General features: G+C 35.4%; 2 protein-coding genes across 2 annotated transcripts in view; both read left to right on the top strand.

The window, feature by feature from the left end:
* Positions 1-18,251, top strand: part of LOC121388493 (polyadenylate-binding protein 2-like) — a 39,156-nt gene extending 20,905 nt beyond the window's left edge. The window contains exons 4-7 of the mRNA XM_041519847.1: positions 2,976-3,082; positions 4,751-4,838; positions 15,664-15,791; positions 16,493-18,251. Of these exons, the coding sequence (XP_041375781.1) occupies positions 2,976-3,082; positions 4,751-4,838; positions 15,664-15,791; positions 16,493-16,526 (357 nt within the window). The 3' untranslated portion in view covers positions 16,527-18,251. The remainder of the gene's footprint in view (positions 1-2,975; positions 3,083-4,750; positions 4,839-15,663; positions 15,792-16,492) is intronic.
* A 1,657-nt stretch (positions 18,252-19,908) lies between these two features.
* Positions 19,909-23,360, top strand: LOC121388492. The gene is made up of 2 exons (XM_041519846.1): positions 19,909-20,489; positions 21,875-23,360. The coding sequence occupies exons 1-2, from the start codon at positions 20,237-20,239 to the stop codon at positions 22,405-22,407; spliced, it is 786 nt and encodes a 261-aa protein (XP_041375780.1). The 5' UTR covers positions 19,909-20,236; the 3' UTR covers positions 22,408-23,360.
* The last annotated feature ends 4,155 nt before the right edge of the window (positions 23,361-27,515 follow it).

Consider the following 27,515-nt stretch of genomic DNA (forward strand, 5'->3'; position numbering starts at 1 on the left):
TCTGGAGTCAATACCGGGTGTGGCCTCCGCGTGTGTTGACAACTGCCTGGCACCGCCTGCCCATTGAAGCAACCAGAGTACGGATGACGTCCCGGGGGATGGTGGCCCACTCGGCCTGCAAGGCTGCTGCCAGCTCGGGCAGGGTCTGGGGCTGTGGTTGTCGCTGTCGGAGGCGTCGGTCCAACTCGTCCCATAGATGCTCATTTGGGTTCAAATCCGGTGATATCGATGGCCAAGGAAGGACATTAATGTTGTTGTTCTATAGGAAAGCCGTTGTGAGACGTGCTGTGTGAGGCCTGGCGTTGTCATGTTGGAACACTGCGTTGGCGTTGGCCATAACTGGAACGATGTGTGGCCGGAGGATCTGGTCAATGTAGCCCTGTGCATTCAGGTTGCCCTGCACGTGGACCAGGTCAGTTCTGCCAGTGTGTGAGATGGCTGCCCACACCATGACACTACCCCCGCCGAATCTGTCCACTTCCTGCACGCAGTTTGCCGCATAACATTCACCACGACGCCTATACACGCGACATCTTCCATCATGACGTCGGAGCAGAAATCGGGACTCGTCACTGAACCACACCTGTCTCCATCGCAGTTGAGGCCATTGTCGATGAATCTGGCACCACTGCAGTCGGAGTCGACGGTGTTGTGGTGTTAAGATGACACCTCGAACTGGACGTCTGGCACGAATTCCTACCTCACGTAGGCGGTTCCGTACGGTCTGGTCGGATATCCTGCACAAACCTGGTATTGCTGTGGCTGTGGAGGTGGCAGTAGTCAATCGTTCCCGAAGGTGGTGTACCCGGATGTAGCGGTCCTGCCCGGGGGTAGTGACCCGTGGTCGACCGGATCTAGGGAGGTCACGTGTTGATCCATGTTGCTGGTAACGGTCCCACAGTCTGGAGATGGTGCTTGGGGACACATGGAATGCCCTGGCAACGGCCGTTCTGGATTCGCCTGCGTCTAGTCGGCCGATGGCATTGTTTCTCTGCGGTTCACTGAGACGTGGCATGTCCTGGATTGTCAACTGTCGGCCAGATACAGAGGCCAGGCAAGCGAACACCCTGCACTTTTATACTGTCGGTGTTCATGTTGCACGTGCAGACAACGCACGTGCAGTGGTGACATGGTTTGCACGTGGCTGCGTTTTTGCGAATATTCACATTTTGGAACTTTATTGTACAGTAGCTGCGTTTTATCGAATGTAACCGTGGGAATGTGTTTGGGACATGCAATGACCTTATATTCACAAAGCATGAACCGGTAGGAAACATAAAATCGGAGTTATAACCCATTTGTACCCTTTTGCGTTTCTTTTTTTGAAGAGTATATAATGCACATGAAAATAATTTCTTTCAAGTCTTGCACAAAACCAAAAACAGACCAAACAAAAAAAAACATTTGGAAGTTCGTAAAATAGTATGGTTATGTGCAACCTTTAAAAAAAAAACCCCTGATCTGACGAGACTGGTCACCGTTTATTTTGTTATGCCTGCACTGTGTTAGAGTAACAACTGTTTGGGTACCAGTCACATGGTAGTTAAAGGAAAATTGCGCCAAAATGACTGCAACATTTTGTTAACTTTAATAAAATTATATCTGTAAGTATATTCATTTAAGGGATGGGGCATAGATTACTGGTGACCATATATTCATCAGTGAACTGTTGCATGTGAAAAGAAATCAAAAGTATTGACTTGTAGATCCGTTTTCCTTTTTACATATGGTTGATTTAAAAAAAAAAAAAAAAATTCATTCGATCATCATCATGATGCTTTATTTGTTTTCCCCTCATAGGCCACTGGGCTCTAACAATGTACATATTTGTGGAATACTAGTATATTTATGACTACTAACATTTGCATTTTATTTTATTTTATAATATCGGCGAATTAATCACAGAAGTGAACTCGTCCCTGTTTTTTAATGGTTAGGGGAAACATTGTCATTGAACTTCCTGTTGCTATATTTACTGAATTTTAATTGGGTGACATCACTAAAGACAATAAAACGTACATTGACAGTCACTGAAGATCAAAGAAAATGATTTATTTATAATTTGATACTGTTTGTATTAATAGTAATTCTAAGAATTACTTTTAATTTTTAAATGAAATTAAGAATTTAATGTTTAAATATTTTAGTAATTATGTATTGTCTTTTCTAGTAAATTAATTGAACATTGTGCCAATCTGATTAAAATTAGCTCTACTGGTCTAACAGCATTGCGTGGACTCCTATGTCCAGGTGACATTTAATCTATAGAAATTTTAATATCGACCAATTACACTTCACCTTTTATAGCATTATTCGGGAGCATACAAATTCTAAAAATATAGAACAAGATTATTTATGCAATAGGCAAACTTCTTGTTGAAATAACATTAAAAAACTGGGGGAAAGTGCCGTAATAAACTCTGGATTGTATACTAGTATAAACAAATTTTATGGCTATACCATCACAGGGTTTTTTTTCATGTTGAAACAAATTTTATATAAAATGTTATATTAAAATTAGTTTCCGGCATAATTCACCCGAATCATTTCGTATACCCTCGGCATAATCCCGAATGTTTTCAAATTCTTTTCAAATCACTGGCATGCTTTTGCAAGTAAGGTTTTGATTGGTTGAATGAAAGGTCAACTGGACATGAGCTGCAACGGGGGTGCTGTTAGATCCACAGGTAATAGTAATTAATCAGTGGAGCTAATTTTAATTAGATTGCAGTGGTGCATTGCATCATTTAATGGCCTAAAAAGAACCCATCCCAATTACGATTAAGACACGATGATGATTCCAATGTTACCAGACAGGACCATGCTGAAAAATCCTGCTTGCATAGCTGCTGTTTTAAGTAATGTACATGTAACTGTTAACTAGGGTTGACGACTTTTAATTATTTTTTTCTTGGCAATTATATTTGGTGGTAAGGTAGCAGGTGTGTTAACATGGAACATGTGTCTCATTTCAGGTGGATTACGGGGCTGCAGCGGAAGAGCTGGAGCAACACTTTCATGGCTGTGGTTCAGTCAACCGAGTCACGATTCTCTGTGACAAGTACACGGGTCATCCGAAAGGGTATTCCATTCTCTTACATAAATAAAAGTAGTAGTGCACAGGATTGAATCATTCATAGGGGTCATTTAAAATAACAAGAGAAGAAATTGGCAATTTGCAACAAAATTCTGTAATTTTACTACATCGTGTTTGAAGATTGCAGAAATACTCTTGAAATTTTATCTTTTTTTTTTTTTTTCAAGGCATGAGATATAGCCTTAGAAAGACATTAAAAAGTCATTCGATTTGGTTGATAACAATATATATGAACCCTGTTGCAGTACCTTTTTAGTTAATATTGGTAATATTCCCAGTGTTAATCATCTTTCAAAGTAGGCAGTTGTATTAAGTTCATTCCTAAAGATTATAATTAATCTGTAACACATAACCTGCCCAAATGTAATTCAATTACTTGCACTGTAAAATTATAAACAATATTTTTGGTTCTGCTTAAAAGTAGGATAATAATACCAGTTATAAAATGGAAGAACGTAAAGTAGTGTCGGAAATAGAATAAAAATGATTTTCGTCAATTATTTCTCTCATATTAAACAGACAAATAAATATTTAGTGAATACCTATTTAATGATACTCTACCTAATTTAGCATTTACTTGTTTGGGCTCCCATTGATGTACAAGGTGGTGTTTACTCTTGAAATTAAAATAAAGATGTCAGTAAACAGGAGATTTATGACCTTTATTGGAACAGACTATAACACATTTTGATGGATATGTGTCAATTTCATTTACCCTTAAAGAAACTTTTAGTTTAAAACTGCAAGATAACTGATCATTTTGAATTGCAGCATAAATTATTAATTTTGACCAGCATATTTAGTGAATATAAATTCAATATAAATACAGTAGAAACGTACACAATCTTGCAACCACTTAAAGGTGCTATATCAGAAGTTATATGTGATCATCTGTTTGTGATAAATATTCTCCAATAAAAATGTATTTTTTACTAGTAGATAAAATCATTTCTTATAATCATAATTATGGGCATATAGTTCAAGGTGTAGTCTTTAAATGTTAAAACAAAATTTAATAAAAACATGATTTGCAACAGCTGTCATTATGCAACTTTGAGATAGCATCTTTAATATCGGAAAATAGATCACAAACTCAAAATTGTTCCAGACAGTTTTGCTCAAAAGTTACTTATAAATGTCTACAAATATTTTGTTTTGGAGAGGAATAGGGGTAAACCATCATCGGAAACGGTCCCTCACATATTGTAACAGCAATGAAATTGACATATGTTGACCAAACTTAGTTATAGTCTGTTCCAATAAAGTTCACAAATCACCAGTTTACTGACGTATTTCTTTTAATTTCAAGAGTAAACATCACCTTGTACATCAGTGAGAGCCAAAACAAGTAAATGCTAAATTAGGTAGACTATAATTAAATAGATATTTACAAAATATTTACTTGTCAATTTAATATGTAAGAAATAATCGACAAAAAATCATTTTTATTCTGTTTCCGACAGCACTATAGTACTTAACATGAGCGATTCATAATAAACCGTGATTACTATAAACAAGGAGAAAAAATGGGTGCATACAAATTTCAGGCATATTCATAACCCACCCACCCAATCCCGATTAATCCAGTTTACATTATATCCTGATTACATGTAGAATTAATATTTTTATATTGTGGTATGGTTCTTTTTCTAGATTTGCATATGTTGAATTTGCTGACAAAGACTCCGTGGCAACAGCTATGGCACTAGATGAATCACTGTTTAGAGGAAGGCAAATAAAGGTACAGATATTTGCGTATTTAGGTTATAGTTTTATTTACTGTACATACCATACCAAACCTTTACCTATGATAAATTACTGCATCTTCACCCAGTATTTTATCCTAGCTAAAAAGATGTCTGGTATTACTTATAATCTGAGTTAATTTCATAAACATAGATGACACTGATTTAGCACTTGTAATATGTGTATTCATACATGTAAGGTGACAGCAGGTTTCCTCTCAAAATCTGTGTGGTCCTTAACCATATGTCTGACGCCATATAACCGGAAATAAAATGTGTTGAGTGCGTCATTAAATAAAACATTTCTTTCTTTCTTTCATACACGTAAAGTCACTAAAATAATGTGGGACAAAAGTAGTTTTGTTCTCTGTTTAATTCAGAATGAATGAATGAATGTTTAACAACACCCCAGCACAAAAATACACATCGGCTATTGGGTGTCACAAATGGTAAGTAAATTACCTTGATTTTTTTTTTGATTTTTTACGGAGCAAGCACATCAATATAGAACATTTGGGGTCTTTTTTGTAATAATATTTACTGTTTGGGTTGTTTTGTTTTTATACTGGGTTATATATTTAAACCACAACTGACGTTTACATTATTAATAAGATGTTATTTTTGAAAGCATTTTTATACTAGATTTTCTATTGAGAAAATTTCTTCAAGAGATGATGTTCAACACATGTTAGACTAAAGATTTCACATGATTTCAACTTCGTACTGATCTTGAACAAATTAGGTTTTTAAAAATTGGGTGAAGGTTATTTCGTACTGTAGGAAAATGTGAAAATAAAACTTTTAGTATTGAATCATTTCCATCTGTTACACATTTTTATAGTTTCCAGAGCCCTGTTCCACGAAGCGATCTTAGCACTGAGATCATCTTAAGTGAATTAGGTAGTTATGCATTAAGGTGATCTTAGCGCTAAGATCACTTCGTGGAACGGGGCCCTGATTAATATGTACCCTCTGCATGTAATTAGAATACATAAGCTGTGTAGTACCAACAATTTGTAAATATTATTTATAAGAGTGGAAGTGGCAAGATTTAAAGTAAACATGCGAACGCAAAACCAGAAACAAAACTTGAGAAAAAAATAATGTATGTTTATAAAAACCCACATGGCCTCATTAATTCAGTTACCTACCAAATATCAATGACAAATGGGATATTATGATGACTATGTTGCTGATTAAGATGAGTAGTATTTGGGGACAAATTAAGTGTATATATTTTCAGCAGTATTTTGGGGGGCCATTTAGTAAGTCAGCTGCGTTTTGGTCCTGCCTCATCTACAGATAAATTATTGTAAATTCTTCTATATAAATCATGCTAATATTAATTTTTGTTTTACATTTGTATAAAATAAACAGTTTTATTAGTATCAGACCTAGATGGAGTATAAGAATATATTATTTGTTTTTATCAGCTTGGGGAATGGTGTTGGTACACAAAGTCTTCTAGTTATTTCCAAGGTGGAGGAATGCATGTTTTTCTCCAAGATATTTATCTAAAGTTGCTTTTTTTGACCAGTGTACATAGTTTGATTGGTTATTTGCTCTGTCATGTTCAGGACATGATGTTTTATACATGTTAGACTAAAGATTAACCATGATTATAAATCTTTGCTGATCCTGAATGAAAAGCAGTTTTAGTATTTCAGACATAATAGTTGGTTTTGAGCTAGTTGGCAGTTTTGTGGGGTTTATAATCTTCTAAGTATATCTTAAATTCACTAGATGCAGTCATTATTAATATTTTCTAGTTTTCACGGTAGGCCAGGGCTGGCTCTGGCACACACAAAATTCGCCAATTTTATTTTAATTTGTAGAAAGAATTTCATGTAATAAATGATTTTCTGCAATTTTTTAAGTTAAAAAGATAATTTGGTAAAATTTTCTACTCGCCCAGAGTTGGCCTTACTGGATCCATGCATGTTTCACTCTTAAAAATATTTATCTTCACTTGTTTTGACCAGTGTACATAGTTTGATTGGTTATTTGCTCTGTCATGTTCAGGAAATGATGTTTTATACATGTTAGACTAAAGATTAACCATGATTATAAATCTTTGCTGATCTTGAATGAAAATCAGTTTTAGTATTTCAGACATAATAGTTGGTTTTGAGCTAGTTGGCAGTTTTGTGGGGTTTATAATCTTCTACGTATATCTTAAATTCACTAGATGCAGTCATTATTAATATTTTCTAGTTTTCACGGTAGGCCAGGGCTGGCTCTGGCACACACAAAATTCGCCAATTTTATTTTAATTTGTAGAAAGAATTTCATGTAATAAATGATTTTCTGCAATTTTTTAAGTTAAAAAGATAATTTGGTAAAATTTTCTACTCGCCCAGAGTTGGCCTTACTGGATCCATGCATGTTTCACTCTTAAAAATATTTATCTTCACTTGTTTTGACCAGTGTACATAGTTTGATTGGTTATTTGCTCTGTCGTGTTCAGGAAATGATGTTTTATACATGTTAGACTAAAGATTAACCATGATTATAAATCTTTGCTGATCCTGAATGAAAAGCAGTTTTAGTATTTCAGACATAATAGTTGGTTTTGAGCTAGTTGGCAGTTTTGTGGGGTTTATAATCTTCTAAGTATATCTTAAATTCACTAGATGCAGTCATTATTAATATTTTCTAGTTTTCACAGTAGGCCAGGGCTGGCTCTGGCACACACAAAATTCGCCAATTTTATTTTAAATTGTAGAAAGAATTTCATGTAATAAATGATTTTCTGCAATTTTTTAAGTTAAAAAGATAATTTGGTAAAATTTTCTACTCGCCCAGAGTTGGCCTTACTGGATCCATGCATGTTTCACTCTTAAAAATATTTATCTTCACTTGTTTTGACCAGTGTACATAGTTTGATTGGTTATTTGCTCTGTCGTGTTCAGGAAATGATGTTTTATACATGTTAGACTAAAGATTAACCATGATTATAAATCTTTGCTGATCCTGAATGAAAAGCAGTTTTAGTATTTCAGACATAATAGTTGGTTTTGAGCTAGTTGGCAGTTTTGTGGGGTTTATAATCTTCTAAGTATATCTTAAATTCACTAGATGCAGTCATTATTAATATTTTCTAGTTTTCACAGTAGGCCAGGGCTGGCTCTGGCACACACAAAATTCGCCAATTTTATTTTAAATTGTAGAAAGAATTTCATGTAATAAATGATTTTCTGCAATTTTTAAGTTAAAAAGATAATTTGGTAAAATTTTCTACTCGCCCAGAGTTGGCCTTACTGGATCCATGCATGTTTCACTCTTAAAAATATTTATCTTCACTTGTTTTGACCAGTGTACATAGTTTGATTGGTTATTTGCTCTGTCATGTTCAGGAAATGATGTTTTATACATGTTAGACTAAAGATTAACCATGATTATAAATCTTTGCTGATCCTGAATGAAAAGCAGTTTTAGTATTTCAGACATAATAGTTGGTTTTGAGCTAGTTGGCAGTTTTGTGGGGTTTATAATCTTCTAAGTATATCTTAAATTCACTAGATGCAGTCATTATTAATATTTTCTAGTTTTCACGGTAGGCCAGGGCTGGCTCTGGCACACACAAAATTCGCCAATTTTATTTTAATTTGTAGAAAGAATTTCATGTAATAAATGATTTTCTGCAATTTTTTAAGTTAAAAAGATAATTTGGTAAAATTTTCTACTCGCCCAGAGTTGGCCTTACTGGATCCATGCATGTTTCACTCTTAAAAATATTTATCTTCACTTGTTTTGACCAGTGTACATAGTTTGATTGGTTATTTGCTCTGTCATGTTCAGGAAATGATGTTTTATACATGTTAGACTAAAGATTAACCATGATTATAAATCTTTGCTGATCCTGAATGAAAAGCAGTTTTAGTATTTCAGACATAATAGTTGGTTTTGAGCTAGTTGGCAGTTTTGTGGGGTTTATAATCTTCTAAGTATATCTTAAATTCACTAGATGCAGTCATTATTAATATTTTCTAGTTTTCACGGTAGGCCAGGGCTGGCTCTGGCACACACAAAATTCGCCAATTTTATTTTAATTTGTAGAAAGAATTTCATGTAATAAATGATTTTCTGCAATTTTTTAAGTTAAAAAGATAATTTGGTAAAATTTTCTACTTGCCCAGAGTTGGCCTTACTGGATCCATGCATGTTTCACTCTTAAAAATATTTATCTTCACTTGTTTTGACCAGTGTACATAGTTTGATTGGTTATTTGCTCTGTCATGTTCAGGAAATGATGTTTTATACATGTTAGACTAAAGATTAACCATGATTATAAATCTTTGCTGATCCTGAATGAAAAGCAGTTTTAGTATTTCAGACATAATAGTTGGTTTTGAGCTAGTTGGCAGTTTTGTGGGGTTTATAATCTTCTAAGTATATCTTAAATTCACTAGATGCAGTCATTATTAATATTTTCTAGTTTTCACGGTAGGCCAGGGCTGGCTCTGGCACACACAAAATTCGCCAATTTTATTTTAATTTGTAGAAAGAATTTCATGTAATAAATGATTTTCTGCAATTTTTTAAGTTAAAAAGATAATTTGGTAAAATTTTCTACTCGCCCAGAGTTGGCCTTACTGGATCCATGCATGTTTCACTCTTAAAAATATTTATCTTCACTTGTTTTGACCAGTGTACATAGTTTGATTGGTTATTTGCTCTGTCATGTTCAGGAAATGATGTTTTATACATGTTAGACTAAAGATTAACCATGATTATAAATCTTTGCTGATCCTGAATGAAAAGCAGTTTTAGTATTTCAGACATAATAGTTGGTTTTGAGCTAGTTGGCAGTTTTGTGGGGTTTATAATCTTCTAAGTATATCTTAAATTCACTAGATGCAGTCATTATTAATATTTTCTAGTTTTCACGGTAGGCCAGGGCTGGCTCTGGCACACACAAAATTCGCCAATTTTATTTTAATTTGTAGAAAGAATTTCATGTAATAAATGATTTTCTGCAATTTTTTAAGTTAAAAAGATAATTTGGTAAAATTTTCTACTCGCCCAGAGTTGGCCTTACTGGATCCATGCATGTTTCACTCTTAAAAATATTTATCTTCACTTGTTTTGACCAGTGTACATAGTTTGATTGGTTATTTGCTCTGTCATGTTCAGGAAATGATGTTTTATACATGTTAGACTAAAGATTAACCATGATTATAAATCTTTGCTGATCCTGAATGAAAAGCAGTTTTAGTATTTCAGACATAATAGTTGGTTTTGAGCTAGTTGGCAGTTTTGTGGGGTTTATAATCTTCTAAGTATATCTTAAATTCACTAGATGCAGTCATTATTAATATTTTCTAGTTTTCACGGTAGGCCAGGGCTGGCTCTGGCACACACAAAATTCGCCAATTTTATTTTAATTTGTAGAAAGAATTTCATGTAATAAATGATTTTCTGCAATTTTTTAAGTTAAAAAGATAATTTGGTAAAATTTTCTACTCGCCCAGAGTTGGCCTTACTGGATCCATGCATGTTTCACTCTTAAAAATATTTATCTTCACTTGTTTTGACCAGTGTACATAGTTTGATTGGTTATTTGCTCTGTCGTGTTCAGGAAATGATGTTTTATACATGTTAGACTAAAGATTAACCATGATTATAAATCTTTGCTGATCCTGAATGAAAAGCAGTTTTAGTATTTCAGACAAAAAGATAATTTGGTAAAATTTTCTACTCGCCCAGAGTTGGCCTTACTGGATCCATGCATGTTTCACTCTTAAAAATATTTATCTTCACTTGTTTTGACCAGTGTACATAGTTTGATTGGTTATTTGCTCTGTCGTGTTCAGGAAATGATGTTTTAAACATGTTAGACTAAAGATTAACAATGATTATAAATCATTGCTGATCCTGAATGCAAAGCAGTTTAAGTATTTTGTAACAAAATGGCTGCTTCAGACATAAAATAGGTTTTTAGGTAATTGGCAAGTCTAGAAAAATTAGATAGTTGTACATATGTCTACTGTAAATCATAATATATTAGTGATCATAAAATTTACCGAAATCCAAATAAGTGATATATTATCATCATAAAACTTCAGCGAGATCTACATATCAAGACGTTGAAAAATAAGCTTTACATTGTATGATTGTCTGAAAGAATACTTTTGATGCATTTTGACGATATGCAGCTTATAGTCATCTTAAATTTGGTAAAAACTTTCAGTAATGTGTTTGCTAACTATTGTTGTTTGTTATACTTGGTTCAATTTATATAACCAATGTTGTGTGTTCAGTTAACACCAGGCAAAACAATCACACAAATGTCTTTCAGAACAGTATTGTATGTCTTTTTAAATTACCATCTTGAAATAGTAGTGTTTTATATTGGCGTTCTAAATGTGCTAATATTTTTTGATTTACAGTGTCATAAAATCCAATAGTCATTTTTATTTCTTCTTTTTTTTGTTTACAAGGTGAGCCAGGGCCACTCAAAACTTCAGCAAAGTTTAAAAATAATTGGCAAATTTTATTTTAATTTCTAGAAAACATTTCATGAAATAACTGGTATTTTGTGAGAAAATAACTTGGTTTCTGCAATTTTCGAAGTTAATAAGATAACTTGGCAAAATTTTCTACTAGCCGTGGTGGACCCATACCGGTTTCACTTGAAAATATTTATCTTCAGTTTTGTTGATCAATGTACATACAGTTTAATTGGTTATTTGCTCTGTCGTGTTCAGGAAATGATGTTTCATACATGTTAGACTAAAGATTAACCATGATTATAAATCTTTGCTGATCCTGAATGCACAGCAATTTCGTATTTTACACTAACAAATGCTGCTCCAGTCTTAACTTGGTTTTTAGGTAATTGTCAGATTTGTGGGTTTTTAAAAACATTCTAAATTCTAGTTGTACATATAAAAATTTACTAGATGTCATTGTTACTATTCTGACCTGCAAAGGTAGTAAATACTGAATTAATGATTTTGAGGAAATAATTTTTGGTGACTTATCCATTTGGTAAAGTACGTGACTGGTTTATATCTCAAGGTTAGTGTCTGAGGAAGATATTTCTTTGTTATTTGGCACTATTCAGGGGATCAAAAATTCCATCGCTTGATGCCCGTGCCAAGTGGAATTTTTTGTGCTGGGCAAGTAATTATGTTAACTGCATATGCCCGATGACAAGTGACTAATGTAACACCTAAAACGTTTTTAAATTTTGTTACAAATCTTGGTAAGACCTTTGGAAAGAGTTCCGATTGTCCGAGCATTTACATAGCTCTAAGGAGAACTAACCCTCACCCTAAATGTTGGAACAATCGGAACTCTTGCCAATGCGTTAACACCCCAAAACGGGAAACAATGTGTTAAAAAGTTCAATAACTTTAAGAGTTATTCCCCTTATACTATCCACTAAGATCGGTAATTTGAGCCACTGAACGTTCGACTGAATTTGTACAAGTAATCGGTTCGATTGTCTTCAAACTTGGAAATAGCGTCCAATACGCTTTACAGGTTATACAGAAATAAAGTATACATGCCTTTGTGTGCAATCAAAATGTTTAATCCTTGCAAACATGGTATATGAGGTGAGATACAATTTACAATTGTCATATTCAAATTAAATTAGACGTTAACGTGGTTCCGGAATCTGCTCTTGGCAAATAAACGAGAGCGTAAAGCAAGTTTATAATTTCAGAGTTCACTTGAACAAAGCATAAATATTATATAATAAACCTTGTAGCAGAACATACTTAATGTTTTTTAGTACTTTCGTGTAAAATGAACGGATAAGGTGAAGTTAGATTTCATTAGCCCTACGCCGTAATCGTGATGGTGTGATGCCCTCTAAGCATTCATGAATATATTCTTTTTTTCTCTGCTTTATTAATAGTTTTTAACAAATAAATTATGCTCAATAAATTAAAAATACAATGTTGCAATCGATGTACTACTCCTGCTGTTTACCAAGCCTGCACTATTTAAAAACATTAGCAGAGTAACAGAGCTCATGTTTACTTTGAGCCCAGCCACGACTGTTTGCAACTTTTCTCAGCTATGAACAGGATAAAAACATCCCAGAGAAGTGTTTTGGGGCAGATAATGTTAAATAATATACCCACAATAATGACACATGGACCAAAAAACCTAAACATTTTTGAACCAATGCCAGCCATAAAAGAATGGCTCACAAATGGAAAGGGATCTTACCACATCCACGCCATAAAAGTGGTCACTAAGACATACATCAACACAATAATTATATTTAGATGAACACGTGGACACTACCAAACAAATAACAAAGTTTAAACCAACAAATGGACATTATTTAAAAAATAAAGTTTAAATCAACAAATAGACAAGACAGTGGACTGCTGGACAGACATATACATTTAGTACTTCCTGGGTAAGTGTTGTAACCTAATGGCAAAATTCTTTATTTGTACCAATTACTTTTAAGATTATTGCATTATTAAGAAGCACTGTATTAAATTAAATAGGAGTAACACATTTGGTTTCCTTAAAGAAGTATGGGCAAGTGGAAAAATATATGGGGCAAGTGAATATCTGATTGACACTTGCCCTGTGGCAAGTAATATTTTTGAACATTTTTGAACCCCTGACTATTACAGAGCTCGTACTTAACAACGGCACTGATGACACAAGGTGTAGTATATATATATAAGAGGTTTTTCTCTTTTTGTGGTAAATAATAACCGTAACCTTGTGGTAATAACCTTAAAAAACTAAATCTCAGGTATTTGGTCTCTATCTTAATTATAAAAAAAATAAGCATTAATGACGTCACTTTTTCAACATCAAAGTAGACGTTATTACCGTATTCTAGGCTCCCAATTATAATAAAATCAGTTGATTTGAAAACGGTACTTTTTTAATTTTCTGTTTATACAGTATTTTAAGTTATATATTGTGATGTTTTTTTGTTTGTTTTTTGTTTTTGTTTTTTAAAGTGATGTATTCCGATTTTTAAAAAAAAAGAAATTTTAAAAATAAATCTATAGATCCAATACATGAATGTAATGCTAATTAGTAAATCATAGATGGATATGAAATTTAGCGAACTACAACATTTCGCACCCCTTTTATAAAATTCCTGTTAAATTTCGCACCCGACCCCACTTTATTCAGATTTCTGTATCGTCCATAGCACACTGGACATCAAAGAAAACAATCTGCGGTGTGTATGAAAATGCAACTAAGCAAAAACTTCAGTAGCTTACGATACTTACCGTAACGTAATTTAAAACTATTTAACAGCCTCTGTGGTGTCCCATACCAGTATTCATTTGTATATTTGATACAAACAATTAAAATTATATTTCATTTGAGCAATAAAACCACTTTATTGTTATAGTTTCGGCAATCTCCGACTGAGAACAGCATGTCAACTTTTACTTCCACGTTTACATGTGATGTCAAACTTTGAGCCGCGTGTACTCGGTTTTTGACGTCATGCTAAGTTGTAGGTTTTCGTATGTGACGGCTCATATATACTTGAAAGAGCTAGATGTGTACCAAGTACAGTATATAATATAATTTTGTTATATTACACAACAAAATGCTTAAAATATAATGTACAAGATTAGTAACCAAGCAAACTATATTGTAAATGTTTAATATTCTGATCAGATATGGCGTCCACACGTATGTGTTTGAGTTTATGTATATGTACATGTATATGCATGTATACATGTATTTATATATGGGTATGTTAAAGCTATAAAGCTACCAGTTGATGTTGAAAAGCAATATTGTAAGAACTACAAGAGTACATGTATGTAGGTACAATTATACACTATCACTCGAATGTTGCAGCTTATCACAGTTTACATGAACAAATAACAATATAATACTTGTGTAAAAGGAAACTAATTAGTATTAATATTATATACGACAGTACAATATATTTTGCCTACATTACAATGAACAAGATGTACAATTATATTCGTCTAAGTATACATACATGTAGTACATGCTTGAGGTTACTGTCCGGATGAACATTGAGTATTGATGTTAATAACTAAATAAACTATAATTATGTATATATTTATATGTGCACAACTATTTGTATTTTTAAATATTTGTACCATGTGTGTGACACAAACATGTATTGTGGTATATACAAACATATTGCAAAATGGGCAATGGCCACCTGAAGTACAGAATAAATATCTTATCTTATCTTGTCGTATTATATTGTGTATCTTATCTTATTTTATCTTATCTTATCTTTTATTGACAGCACTTCTGTGCTGTCAGCAAAGCTCCCTAACAATAGCAAAATGAATACACCTAGTGTACATTATCTGGCAGTATATAACATTTGTACATTTAAAATATGTCTACATACAGCAAAATAACATTTCAATGTCGTTTATTTACTGCAGATGTCACTTTTAAAAAAATTGCCGTAGGCAGAGTCCAAACTGCTGTCGGATTGCCATTTTACCCATGGCAATTTTTTTTTTTTTATTGCTGTGGGAGACAGTTTCTTAAATTTGAGCCTTGCTATTATTTTGATGCCCCTTTTAAAATATCACAATTCATATGTTAACTCATTTTGTATCAGATTATCACACACTGTCTTTTGCATTTAGCATGTAGACATGTAGTTGTAAATCAACCCTTGTAAATCAACCCTTGCAACTGCCCATGGCAATCGGCAATGCCATGGTATTTTTAATTCTCCACAGCACTTTCTTGCCTTGGGGACTATATTGATAATATTCAGGGTTTTTTTCTGTTGCATGTTTTTTTGCCGTGGACATTTTTTTAATTGCAGGGGTTGTGTAAATGTTGAATTTAGGATTGTTGTACTTGAAGGTAACACCAAAAAGGACAAATCGACCAGGTATTTCATCAACAAATAGACCGCCTAGAGGGCGTGGCAGAGGAGGAAGAGGTCGAGGTTTTTATGGTGGTTATGCACCTCGATCTAGAAGACCTTTTGGGTAAGTTAAAGTTTAAATGAATTTAATAAATAAATAAATTGTATATATTATCCAGTGTTTAACTAGTAATAAAAAAGATCTGTATTGCCTTAAATTGTAAATCTGTATATTAAATTTCAAAGTCTCCAAAGTAATTTTATAGGGGATATAAAATGAAAGGAAATAAACTGTTTTCTATGTCTTAGCATCGGGTAGTAATCAGATTATGAAAAACAACAAATCGGTACAGGATTATCAAAACTGCATCATTGATGTCTTATTTCAAACTTATTTCAGGTCAGAAGTGCAGAACATACTGGCTAATATTGTTAATATTGATGTATACATAAATCTTTCAAATGTAATCGTTAAATCGGGTACAGACCACATAACATTTTAGCAGTACTTCAATGTAAGAATGGTACTTTCCAGGCCTCAATGGCGTTGTGGTTGGTAGGTCTTGGGTTTGTAACCCAATACTAGTCCCAGCTCAAAAGTGAGTTGTTTTAATGCCTAACTGGGGAGGAAGGTGTGTGTGTGTGTGTGTGTGTAAAGCTACTGCTCTGACTTATTTCATTAACACCTAACCACTAACTGTGCACTTCAGCAGTGTTGCGTTAAATATGAATCATTAGTTATGATATGGATTTTTTTTGCAGTTCAAAATTATTATTTTTTCATTTTAATGATGTTTTATAAATAATATTTGTTTACTTCCGTAGCAGGTACAGAAGGGCATATTATTCCCCTTACTGAAAGGTCTACAACGAGATGTGTCCTTTAGGAGCAGTAATGTACTTCCAAAAAAAAAAGAAAGATTGGAAAATGGAAAACAAGAAAAAAAAAGAGAAAAAAAAAGAACACAAAAGAAAGAAGAAAAAAAAAAGATGTGGAAAAAAAAAATGTAGTAAAAGTTCAATTTTCCCTTATATTATTATTTTCTTCTTTTTTGATCTGATCATAGCAGGTTGTAAGTCCTGCTTTAGCCATTATTGTATGTGACAACATTCTGGTTTGACAATCCGTCGACCCACTGTTGGCAAGCGTCACATCAAGATCTTAGTTACAGGTCATGGTGATGCCGTGCACATGACAAACAAGATGCACTGATTGCAGTGTCTGCTGACGGCAGTACTCCATCGAAGGATGATTAAATGTGGATATTTTTAATGTAATATTATAAATGTCTTCTTCATTTGATGTAAACTTTCAGTAGGTGTATGATTGTTTGAACAGTAAGAAAGCTAAAAGAAACAATCTTAACTTTCTAAAACACTGTTTATTGAATATTCCATTAAAACAATGTAAACATTTGTTATAATGCAAAATACCTTTACATTTAACATTTATTTATGACCTTGTCGGTAAATGTATTAAAATGTAAACTGCCTCTTAATTTGATATTCAATGATGGTTTATCTTTATTGGTTCGTCTTTAGCTTTTAATGTGTTTTGTCCAATTCTACAGTAAATATTTAAATCAAAATTTACATGTTTTTTTTGTGGTTTGTGTTATTAGTATATGGTAAACCCAAGATATGATGTAGTTATGAGATTAGGTATGCACCTGTTTATCATCCTATACTATTGTGGCTAACCCATTAATCTTATACTCATTATTAATGTGTTGTATTATTGAGAGTAGTCCATAAGTCCTATACCAAGATAGACATTTGTTTCAAGGTTAGTGTTTCAAATGACTAATGGCATTTTTCTTTGTGCACTTAATGTACAAAACTGGGTGCACCCTGATCATTTAAGTTTAATATTTTGAAAGAAGTGCTTGACCAGGATAATGTATTTGTGGTAACATTTTTGTTATAGATGTTTATTAACAAAAAAGGCAAACCTTTTCATCAAACAAGTGTAGGGCATAGTTTTGAAACTGAACTTTCAGTACAAACTGAAGCATTTTGAAATTTATTGAAATGTCTGTAGACTGGTATTTTCATTCTCTAATTTCTTTTTCTTTTTTAATCTCGCAATAAAGACAACATAACAATGTTATTCATAGATGTCTGTTCAAAGGTTTTGTTTTATTTGTAGGCTGGGGGTGAATTCATTTGTTCGTCAACAGTTGTTGTTGAGTGCAATATACTAAACAGTCAAAACCATCTTATTTGTGCCTCATCTTGTTGGATTTTAATTGTGAAAATATTTGAAGCTTCACTTGTATTTTTAATGGTAGCTTTTGTAGAATGTTTTGTTTTGCAGGTATTAAATACAAATAACAAATTCAGTTACTGTGGAGCACATTTTGTAGAGATTGGATGGCAATAAATAACATATTTCTCAGTGGCAGGCAAAAAATTTTTTAAAAATGTAAAAATTGATAAAATTCATAGCTGATTGAAAAAAGAGAGAAAAAAGTACTCCTTATGGCTCCATAGACTCTGAAATAAATTTTTGTTTGTATTTCATTCAAGTTGTTGAAATGAAAAGAATCCATTGGGAAATAAAATAAAGATGAAAAAAACCCAACCCTGATTTTTGTGTTTTCTTAAGTTTTAAATTTGTAATGTTAAGTTTGGAAATGTCAATACATTTTGTTAGTAGCTGACACTAATCTGTTTGTAAGGCTCAATGTGTACTGTAGAGACATGTAAAGCTGGTACATACTGATGGCAGTGATGACAACATGATGTTCATAGAGAGGCAATCACAGCACATGTTCACCAGGGTGTCTTAAAACATTTTTTTTTTAAAATGCTTCTTTAAGATTGAGAGAAAGTCGGTAGAGCGCTTGCATGAGGCCGTCCCGACCGATTTTTGCTGTTCAACATCCTGTCGTTCCGGCAATTATTTTAAGTTTAATTTCACACATTAGTTTTCAGCCAGTCGGTCCAAATTCAGCCAGCTAACGTTTGCGAACTATTCGACTGGTTCTCGACGTATCAATTTCGTTTACTGTGAAACCATAAACCAGTAGTAAACCATTTTCTGTTCGGTCTGGCTGTTTTCTGCCCATTTTTAAACATAACGATGTACCCACTTGCCCCTATGCACACGCGCCTGTCATTCCAACGTGTGTGTGGTGGACAGTTTATCTTTATGTGGATCCAACTGAACCAGAGGCCTCATTTTGATTTTCTGGGTTTGTTTTTGTTTTTGTTTTAGTCCATAGATTTTGGCCCACATATGTAAAGCATTAATTTTGTATATAGCTTTATTATGTAGAGTTACAAATTAAATTTGATTTCAGTGAGTTTCTCATTTTTGTTATAATGGAATGAAATTTGTTGGTTCTGGTGGGGAATATTGCTTTAACTATTCAGAATGCCCATTGTTTCAAAATTGTTATTTATTTACTTATTTATTATTTATTTATTATTATTATTATTATTGTTAAGCATATCAATACTTAAGTTTCTTACATTCCCGTTGGTAAGAACACATACATACATACATACATACATACATACAATGTACATACATATGGGGCCAAAAGGAATTTTGTATACACGTCTGTAGGCTCCATGTTTATCATTGAGTTATAATATCAAATCACAAGAACTTCAACTTATTGTGTTTTACTGTATTTTCATACATTAAACATATAGTGACGACCAACATCAGGACATGTGACAACCAACCCCGTAACGGGGCAGGTTGTCTCAATAATATTAATAATTTCAATAGCCCGAATCCTATATTTAAATGAAGCTGGGCGAAAATTATTTTTACACTATATGGCTGATATAAACAGTTCAACTTTACAAGAAAATCAGTTGACAATAAGATTTTATAAATTGGAAAAACAATGTAACGACATAAAAAGTGGACAACCAGCCCCGGTCTCCCCTATGTACTACCCTGTCTGTGGGATGGTGCATATAAAAGATCCCTTGCTGCTAAACGAAAAGAGTATCCCATGAAGTGGCGACAGCGGGTTTCCTCTCTCAATATCTGTGTGGTCCTTAACCGTATATCTGACGCCATATAACCGTAAATAAAATGTGTTGAGTGCGTCGTTAAAATAAAACCTTTCTTTCTCTATCATGTAGTTACAAATTAAATTACTTTTAGGCGATTTTTCCATTTTTGTCAGTTGTGGCCCTTTGAATGAAATTTGTTGGTTCTGATGGGGAACATTGCTTTAACGATTCAGAATGCTTGTTTTAAAATTGTTCTTTCTTTGTTTCTTTCATCATCATATTATTATTATTATGGTTAAGCATATCAATACTTAAGTTTATCGTGTTGGCGAATACCAACGTTCGTGGTATGATTTGCGGAATCTGCCGAGTATTTTCGTTATTCCTGTTGACGTCACAATGGTAGTTCCCGGGATATCATTTATGGACGTCAAACTTATAAAATACTGTGTTCAAAAATGTAGTGATAACCTTAATTTAATATAGGCGTTTCTGTTGTTTCAAGGATATGAATGGGATTAGGTATGCGCAATCCTTACTTAGTAGGCTGCTGATCGCGGTGTTGGATACAGCGGTGAAAAGACTTCCACAATGTCACGGCAAATATATGGGACTGCATCTAAACTTGTAATTTGTCTTTCACAACGACCGAGATTGACCACAAAGAACGCATTATGTCCAGTAGCCAGATTTAGAAACCACTGTAATGTAAATGGAAAGAAGCCATTTGAAATTGGCCTTTTTGTCAGTTCTACCAAAAACAGATCGTGGAGGTTTGTATGTAACGCCGGACACACACAGTTGACCAGTGCACCCGATATATTTCGTCGGCAGAATAGCCAAGGTAGTTGTTTAATGTTTAGAGGTGAATCCAGAAAATAGTTTAGGTGGGGAGGGCACATGGACCAGTTCATGAAAAGGGCAATGCAAAACCCCCACCCCAAACACAGCACATATATTTAGGGGTATGGGTCCCCCACTATTCCCCTGGACAGGCCTCTGCTTTTTGTAAAGACCGAACATTGTATCTGCTGTGGGAAAGTACATGTAAAATATCCATTTCGTCCAATGGCCGATTATTAATGTTTGTGCATTAGTAGTTTTGTTAAAACAAACGTTGCCTTTTCTTGTTATGAATCGCATTAGTTTTTAAAATTCTAGATGCACCTTGGATTAGCCTATTTTAATTTCCCCCAAAATTGGATATCAAATCGGAGGCCAATTTACATCAATATGAATTAATATATATTTTTTTTAAATTGGGCGATCCCCCCCCCCCCCCCCCCCCCCACCTCAATGTGCATAACAGTTCTAACCATCGGAACGGGGGAGGGGGGTCCTTGGCCACCCACATCAATCAAAAACATGTAGGTCTCACTACACCGATGTCGTCTGCCATTAAAACTCGTGTTAAATTGCCCAACTTCAAATGAAGATTGCCAATAGAACGGGCACTCCCCAGAACATAGGCAGTGAACAGGTTGGGGAGCCGTGGTCACTGCCTTACAAAGTACATATTTAAACAATAGTATCTAAACAAAATATGTTAATGCTTTCTATGATATTTATAAGACGGAAAAGGGGGGAGAGTGCAACAGCAGTAGATAAGTATAAGGAATTTGTTGGCACTAATAACACACCATTTGCGAACATGCATTATATAAGCATTTATTTTCACTCCAAAATTGAGAACATTTCCGTCTCGGGTTTTTTGCTATATGACCGCATCTGGCTGTAATGCCGGTCCGAGCAGGTGTTTTATTAACCGATTCACTCCGGCTGTCTCTTACGCTATACACCGATGTCCCAAAAGTTCAATTCACAATATTACAAAATAGCATGGGCAAAATACAGCCAGAAAGCTTACCATTAAACATGCATATTTTAATTGTTCACAATTTCCTAGAAGTGAATATGTGAACCATAACTTGTGTCACAATTGGGAACTATAGTGGACCGTGATCAATGAACTCTTACCCGGAAGTCATCTCTGTAGTGAGACCTTAAGTTTTACTACTATTTAAATGTGTGAGCCACCCACATTGTATGTACCTCCCTATCCACTTCACATATTTGTGTTGGTCTGAAGCTCCCTTGCTTTCTGTGGCAACTATAATTATGACTTGGGGTATGTTAAATCGATGGCTCAAAAGTCTTTGCAGGGTAACATATATACCACTATTCCTTTCACATTCTTTCATAATTTCCAAACCCCATTGTTTTAAATAGGCACGGTGAGACCGAATTTGATGTTCAACCGAGGCCTTTCGACCAAGCCCCGTTCCGAAAGCGGATCAGATGTGTCTGTGCAGGGTGTTCAGGGCGATGACTGCACAGCATTCTTGACTTGGATTGGCAGATGTCGAAGATACGGCTTGGAAAACTGCCAGGAGCAGCTCGAAGCTATTAGAACGGGAAAGAAGACCCTGGGGCAGGTGCTCGCGGAGCAGGAGGAACTGATCGTCGAGATAGCGAAGAAGTACAAGGAAGAAATGGAAGAGCATCACGTCGACGAAAATGGGGATCACATCAAACAATTGGATTATGATGACTACGACTTCCAGTCGCCTTGCCCACAAGGAATCCAAGGAGACGATTGTACGCAGTTCAAACTCTGGCTAGAGAAGTGTCACCAATTCGGCTTCATGACATGCATAGAAAGATTAAATAGGACCAGGATAGGAGACAAGTCATTAGAGGAGATATTCGCCGACCATGATTTACTTATTCGGAAACTTGTCAGGCAGCATCGACAAAAATAAGAACCCTCCAAATGGGCAGCAGTGTATGTAGCTTATCTGTGTTGGTGGGGAGAGGGCGTTTGCTTTGCCTAAAAAAAAACCCCACATTAATATATAAAAGCTATTTTCCAGGGCCCCGTTCCACGAAGCGATATTAGCCCTAAGATCACCCTAAAGGTGATCTTGGCGCTAATGTCGCTTCTTGGAACAAGGCCCTAGCTCATTACCCTCAAAGAAACCCATGGACATCTTCTGAATTTTACGAAATTGGGGAGGCGATCACATCCAAACATCTTACTAGATATGCTCTATAATATGTGCACATCGAACTTGACATTTTTGTATACAGGCCTAAAGTGGGTCATAAATTTTACCAAGTTAATAAAAGGCCAGTAGGAGATAATTTTGGTCCCGGGGTTAGAGGCATAGATACTAATATTGAATATAGAAGTCTGAAATCTAAGCTATGGAAGGTGCGGTGAGTGAGTGTTGATCGTAAATCTGCAATTATAACAGAAGTCGGAAGCGGGGTGGGGAAGGAGAACATTGCAAAGCTTGAGCAGTCAACGATATCCACTAACAACGAAGACACAAGTTAATAAATGCGTTGAATTAATACAGAATGGAAGAGAAAAGAGATTGCTGCTTTAAGAGTACCATATTAATTCTAAGAATTGTAGAGTAGAGGATCTATAGTCGTATCTGCAGCTACACGGTTCCGACGGCGGTGGTTAAAATGCATAATTTAAGACCAAACCGTAAACGCAATACTTGCTGTGGTTTGTTTATTATTATTATTAAATTTTAATTTGTTTTTGAAAATACACCCATACCAAAAACATTGGCATAAACAGGTGTTTCTATCAGTTGCTATTGTTTCAGTTTTCTTGTTGTTTGTGTGCTTTTACAATACTTTTGATAGAAAATATATTTAAATAAATTCATTTGTGTAAAATAAACTCGAAAATTGTAAACGTTTATTTAATTATTTTTCTATGTACGTGTTTGTGTGCGTGCCCATGGGAACGATATCTTGTGCCCATGGGAACGATATCTTGAGAGGGGTTGGGTGGGGCACAAACCATATTTGGTTTTTAATTTTTATTTATATGAGTAGAACAAAAACACGTACAATTTCGGCTTCAAGCGGGGCACAGGCTCCCACCCCACCCCCACCCCCACCACGTTCCTACAAGATGTGTATGTGTGTGTGTGTGTGTGTGTGTGTGTGTAAATATATTTTTAAAATCTGATAATATACATAATTGTTGTTACAGTGTTTCTTTTTAAAATTGTGCAGAGGTGTCTACACTACACTGGGAAGCGAAGTTTAAGGGGGGTTTGATTATGGTCGTCCGGAATATACATTTTCAACCCCTACCCTTCCTCTCCCTCCCTGCACATGCAACTATTTGTTTAACGACACCTCGTTAAGCAAGGGATCTTTCAGATGCATTATTTTCATAGGCAGGATAGTACATATCGCGGCCTTTGAAAAACCAGCTATGAGGCACTGGCTGAGACGGGAACTCTGCAGGACCAAGCTCAGTCGGTCGAGTGCTCGTTTGAGGTGGTTGCATGGTTGGATTGAACCTCATCGTTGAACCAATGCTCTCGTTGGTTTTCAGTTTCCACCAGTGCTCCACGACGGGTATATCAGAGGTCATGATAGGACCTATGCTGTCCTGTCTGTGCATATAAACGATCCCTTGCTGCTAGTGGAAACAAAACAAAGTCGTATTTTCTCTGATCAAAATTATCAAATGTTTAATAAATCGATCTGCTCTGTGGTGTCGTTAAACACAGCTCCCTGTTTAAAAAAAAAAAAATTATATATATTTTTTTTAATTTGTTTTTTTTAGTTTGTTTTCTTTCTGCGTGCGTGTGTGTGTGTGTGTGTGGGGGGGGGGGGGGGTCAGGCTGATTTTTGCCCGAATTAAACGAAAATGCCCGAATCTATACAACAACATTTATTCATATTAGCATTACTGGTAAGCAGCTATATAGTTGCAAACGAATCACTGCGCATTTTTACATGGGATACAAACTAATATTGTGGGTTTCATGCCAGTTCATTTCCCCAGAATACGTTATTGTTTTTGGCCGAATTTGAAAATTTGCTCCAGCACTGGGTGGGGTGTGTGAGGGTGATGTGTGGCGGGCAAGTGGGGGTGTAAGCTTATGCGTAAACACAAACGTAAGCCGAGAACTCAAAGTCCGGCAAGGGTGAACGCTCTACCACTGGGCTACATCCACCTGGGACTACTTACAGCTGATCGGAAGACGCCTATATGCTTAATAGAGCGTGTTTCTGATCTAATTTGTAAACAAACGTCGCAATTACCACATGCCAAGACCCCTAATAGTCGGCATCCTCTTTTGACAAATCCTTGAGTCGTCGTCCCACTCCCCCGAGTCCTAACTGTTGTTCAAATTTCGCTACAGCAGGCCTACATGTGTTTCTCTACGTGAATGTGTTTCGAGGTCAAGTGAAATGTTTTCTTTCCATTCTTTCAAATCATTCCCAGTAACATTTTAGCATATACCTTTATATATACATATATAACATATTACAAAGCAGAAATATCCAGGTTACGTTTGATCCTACAGTTCCAAAAGTTTTGATATCGATGAGTCGAATATGCATGGTAACAAAACTAACGATTTCACAATTTTGTTGATGTTCTCTGCCACCTTGTCGAGGTCAGGTGACTTTGCTGATCTGATTCGACAGTGTTAATGTTACATGCTCCCAATAACAAATGGATACATACATAGGCATACAGTTGTTTTGATAGTTGGCGAAAATGTGATGCAATGCTTATTACGCACAAATAATAGATAAGTGTTTACGTAACGGGAAACAGGGTCGTACCCAGACTTAAAAACGGGAGAGGTGCAAAAGGCAATAAAATAATAAATACGCCTAATAATAATAAATCATAATAATAACGAGAACAACCATAATAAATCGGGGCACAATAATATATAGGGTTTCACGAGATAAACCGTTCGTTTCGTTTAACACTACTAGAGCACATTGATTTATTGATTATCGTCTATTGGATGTCAAACATTTTGTGATTGTGACTGCTAGTTTGAGGAAACCTGCTAAAATGTCCTATTAGGAGCAAGGGATCTTTTAAATGTACTTTCCGCACAGACAGGACAGCACATAACATGCAATTAAGCACTAGAACATCTGGGAACAACCCAGTGTCTATGCTGTTTTCCTGTCCACCACTACCATCCCTAAAGGGGGAGATTTAACAAATGAGAAAAGTGTGGATGTTCTATCCATCACTACCATCCATATACATACTACCATATATATACTACCACTATATATATATATATATATATATATATATATATATATATATATATTGCGCTTAAAATGTTGCATTCTTGAGCTTTAATGAATGAAACTGAGTGGGCTTTTTATTTGTATTAGTTTACGGGGTGGGGTTGGGGTTTTATTCAATAAAAAGCGGGGTTCGCCCTTTCGTCCACTCTAAACTGCGCCTATTGAGCTTACCTTGACGGTATTGGATAAATCCGTGGGAAGGTTGTGAATCCTGAAGAGTGACTGTACTTTGCGATATGACCGTGTGCACGTACGATTGTAGGTTTATTGGGTGCATAGTGCCATCTAGCTGGTTTGCTGGGGGTAACCTCAGAAAATAAGAAAAAAGCTAAAATACCGGGGGGGGGGGGGTGTTCATGAATGTAGCAAGCATTTTATATTGGGGAGGGGGATGGGGGGTCACCCACACTGTCTTGAGTCCTATTATGAGGCGAGAAGCAAATTATGGTGGTGTGGAATAATCGGGGGGGGGGGGGGGGTACCTATCCTACCCTCACCCGGCTATACTATTGTTTTTGTCTAGATGGAGAAGGCTTTATATTATTCTGCCGGAGGAGGAGGGGCACATAGCCCAGTGGTAAAGCGCTCGTCTGATGCGCCGTCGAACTGGGATCGATTCCCGTCGGTGGGCCCATTGGTCTATTTCTTGTTCAAAGGCCGAAGTATGTGCTATCCTGTCTGTGGGATGGTGCATACGGGGTGAATTGCCCTGAAACTTAATGGTATCACGAATTTGGTCTAAGCTCTAGTAAGTAACCCACTTCAAGCAATTACATACACACATACATACATACGCACGCACATACGTTCATATGCAAATACGCACACAAAGACGCACGCATATACTTAGATACATGCATACATATACATAAATACGCAAATACTCGCACAAAGACATACATTTCGGTATCATGATATCCCAGATACTTAACTTTCGAATACCACCCATTGAAAAAACCCAACCCAAAACACGTTAGCTAAGCACGTGTCTACCAGCATGCAAATCTTGGACAACAGTAGGGTGACTCAGTCAAAACGTATTCAGCTGCATGGTCGGAAGTAACAAACACAAACGTAGGCATGTTTAATAAATGTATACACCGCCTGTCAAAATACGATCTCGGATGGCTAGTTGGGTGGGGCCTAACCGTTCACCTGAAAGCGGTGTAGCATAAAACAATAACTAGGGACATTGTGGCCATTGGAAGCAAATAGTTAAACTGGTTCAGGGTTAGCCTATGAACAAAGCATTTCACACGTATTCAGGTGCAACCATATATTGTCGATTATTATCTCGGTTGTAGAAGTATGTAACTAAATCTTCGTTTATTCGTGATTTTTTTTATTATCATAGATCCTATGTAATAAGACAGAAATGTTATATACTTATTACACGTGTTATGCGCGAGAATTCATGTATAGCGTGTACTAAACTCGCTCAACAATTAACTGGTAAGCTAAGAGTAAAATAGCGACGGGGGTAGAGGGTTTCCTTGCATGAAAACAGGTTTATTCCACTTCTTTGCACTTTCCGCACGCCTGTTCCTTACTGAGCTCTCTCTCTCTCTCTCTCTCTCTCTCTCTCTCTCTCTCTCTCTCTCTCTCTCTCTCTCTCTCTCTCTCTCTCTCTCTCTCTCTCTCTCTCTCTCTCTATCAATCGGAACACCTCGTCACATTCCGCTACGCTAGATGTAGGCTCGGACACAAGTTGTAGGAATACACCAAATTTTCATGTATTTGGTGACGCGGTTAGGGCGAAGTT

This window comes from Gigantopelta aegis, chromosome 14 (assembly GCF_016097555.1).
Source record: "Gigantopelta aegis isolate Gae_Host chromosome 14, Gae_host_genome, whole genome shotgun sequence".
Classification (NCBI taxonomy): Eukaryota; Metazoa; Mollusca; class Gastropoda; order Neomphalida; family Peltospiridae; genus Gigantopelta; species Gigantopelta aegis.